The 1636-nt window shown below is 37.3% G+C and overlaps 1 protein-coding gene across 1 annotated transcript in view; it reads right to left on the minus strand.

Annotated features, from left to right (window-relative positions):
• Window positions 1-402: 402 nt before the first annotated feature.
• The window catches only part of CCDC28A (coiled-coil domain containing 28A), a 21639-nt gene continuing 20405 nt past the window's right edge, over window positions 403-1636 (minus strand). The window contains exon 6 of the mRNA XM_017530427.2: window positions 403-967. Coding sequence (XP_017385916.2) covers window positions 913-967 — 55 coding nt within the window. The 3' untranslated portion in view covers window positions 403-912. The remainder of the gene's footprint in view (window positions 968-1636) is intronic.

Genomic DNA, 1636 nt, shown 5'->3' on the forward strand with positions numbered 1-1636 from the left:
ACATGCACTTTTTCACTTACTCCCCATACAGCCACTACCAACTTGGTTACTGGCCTCATTTGCTAGATTGCAAAAAAAAAAAAACAAACCACCCAACCTGAGTAAATGTACATTAACACAAAGCTAAGGGGCAGAATGGGGATTCAAGTTAAGGTCTAAGTAACTTTAAAGCTCACATTCTTTCATCATACCAGTATTTAAATATCTACAAGGCACAGAATTTGCAAGGAAGTTCTAGAACCTCAAATTTAACAAACACAGTTTACTTTTAAGGATTGAACCCTTGTATTGCCCAGATTGAAGACTATATGTATTTCTTTTTTTTTTTTTTTCCATTTATTTATTTTATTGCATTTTAGGTTTTGGGACTATATGTATTTCTTCAAAACAGACAACAGAGACTAACTTAAAACAATTACTTTATTAAAAAATAGCAAATCTCACAAACATGTATTTAATTTCTTGTCACTGGCCATTGGAAAACACATCAGCATGTGTACTGATTGTCTAACGTAAACTGAAGCTGGGCTGCCACAAGACACCTGTGCATCACCAACTTGCAATCAACACTGGAATAAGTTTGGTGAGCTTGGGAAAGACAAATCCCTCAGCCCTGTCAAGAACATTAGTACAATGTATTTCAAGTATAATCCCGTAAGGCAACAATAAGAAGCATAGCAGCACAATCTCTGCATCACATTTGCTGATTAAGCCTTCAAAAGGCCTAGGCCCCCAGTTACGGTGAATTACAGTGAGTCACATTTACTAAAAGAAGTATGTGAAAATGATCATTGCACTTGCACTTTAATTACTTTAATTCCTTGTGGAAGACGATTCTGCTACTGGATTTGGCTGGAAAAGTAAAGACTGCTGCTTCTCTTCAAATCACAAGAAAGCAAACTGCATTTCATTTTAGCTAGTAGAAGTATTTGGAACATCTTGTGCATCTGCCAAATGGAGTTTTTGTCTGGATTCATCAGTTAAGAAGATTTTCATTCTATAAGAGGTACTTCTTTTACATTTCTGAAAATTACATTCAGAAGCAAAGAGAAAGAGGTATTTAAAACAGAAATATGCTCTAAGGCAAAGCTCTGTGTTGCTACTGAGACACTAAGATGTGGTAAGACAATTTTTAAATGTAGTACATTATACTCTGTCTAGAATTTGAATACTTTTTTTTTTTTTTTAGTTTTAGAGACAGGGATTCACTCTGTTGCCCTGGCTGGAGTGCAGTAGTATGTTCATACCTCAATGCAGCCTTGAACTCCTGGGCTCAAGCAATCCTCCCACCTCAGCCTCCCAAAGGCACGTGTCAGCACACCTGGCTAATTTTTCCACACCTGGCTAATTTTTCCATTCTTGGTTAGAGATGGGGGTCTCGCTATGTTGCCTAGGCTGGTCTTGAATTCCTGGCCTCAGGCAACTGTCCTGCCTTGGCCTCCCAAAGTGCTGGGATTACAGGTGTGAGCCACCACAACTGACCCAGAATTATTTTTAATGCATCAATAATCATAGTAAGGAGCTGATTAGAGACATATACGACAAGATGCTAGATTAAAAAAATATTTTGAGAAGACACCACTTTATCATCTTTGGGAAAACAATTCTGTGTACAAGTCCAAAAATAAAATCATTA

Source organism: Cebus imitator, unplaced genomic scaffold, assembly GCF_001604975.1.
Source record: "Cebus imitator isolate Cc_AM_T3 unplaced genomic scaffold, Cebus_imitator-1.0 Scaffold65, whole genome shotgun sequence".
In the NCBI taxonomy this organism is placed as follows: domain Eukaryota; kingdom Metazoa; phylum Chordata; class Mammalia; order Primates; family Cebidae; genus Cebus; species Cebus imitator.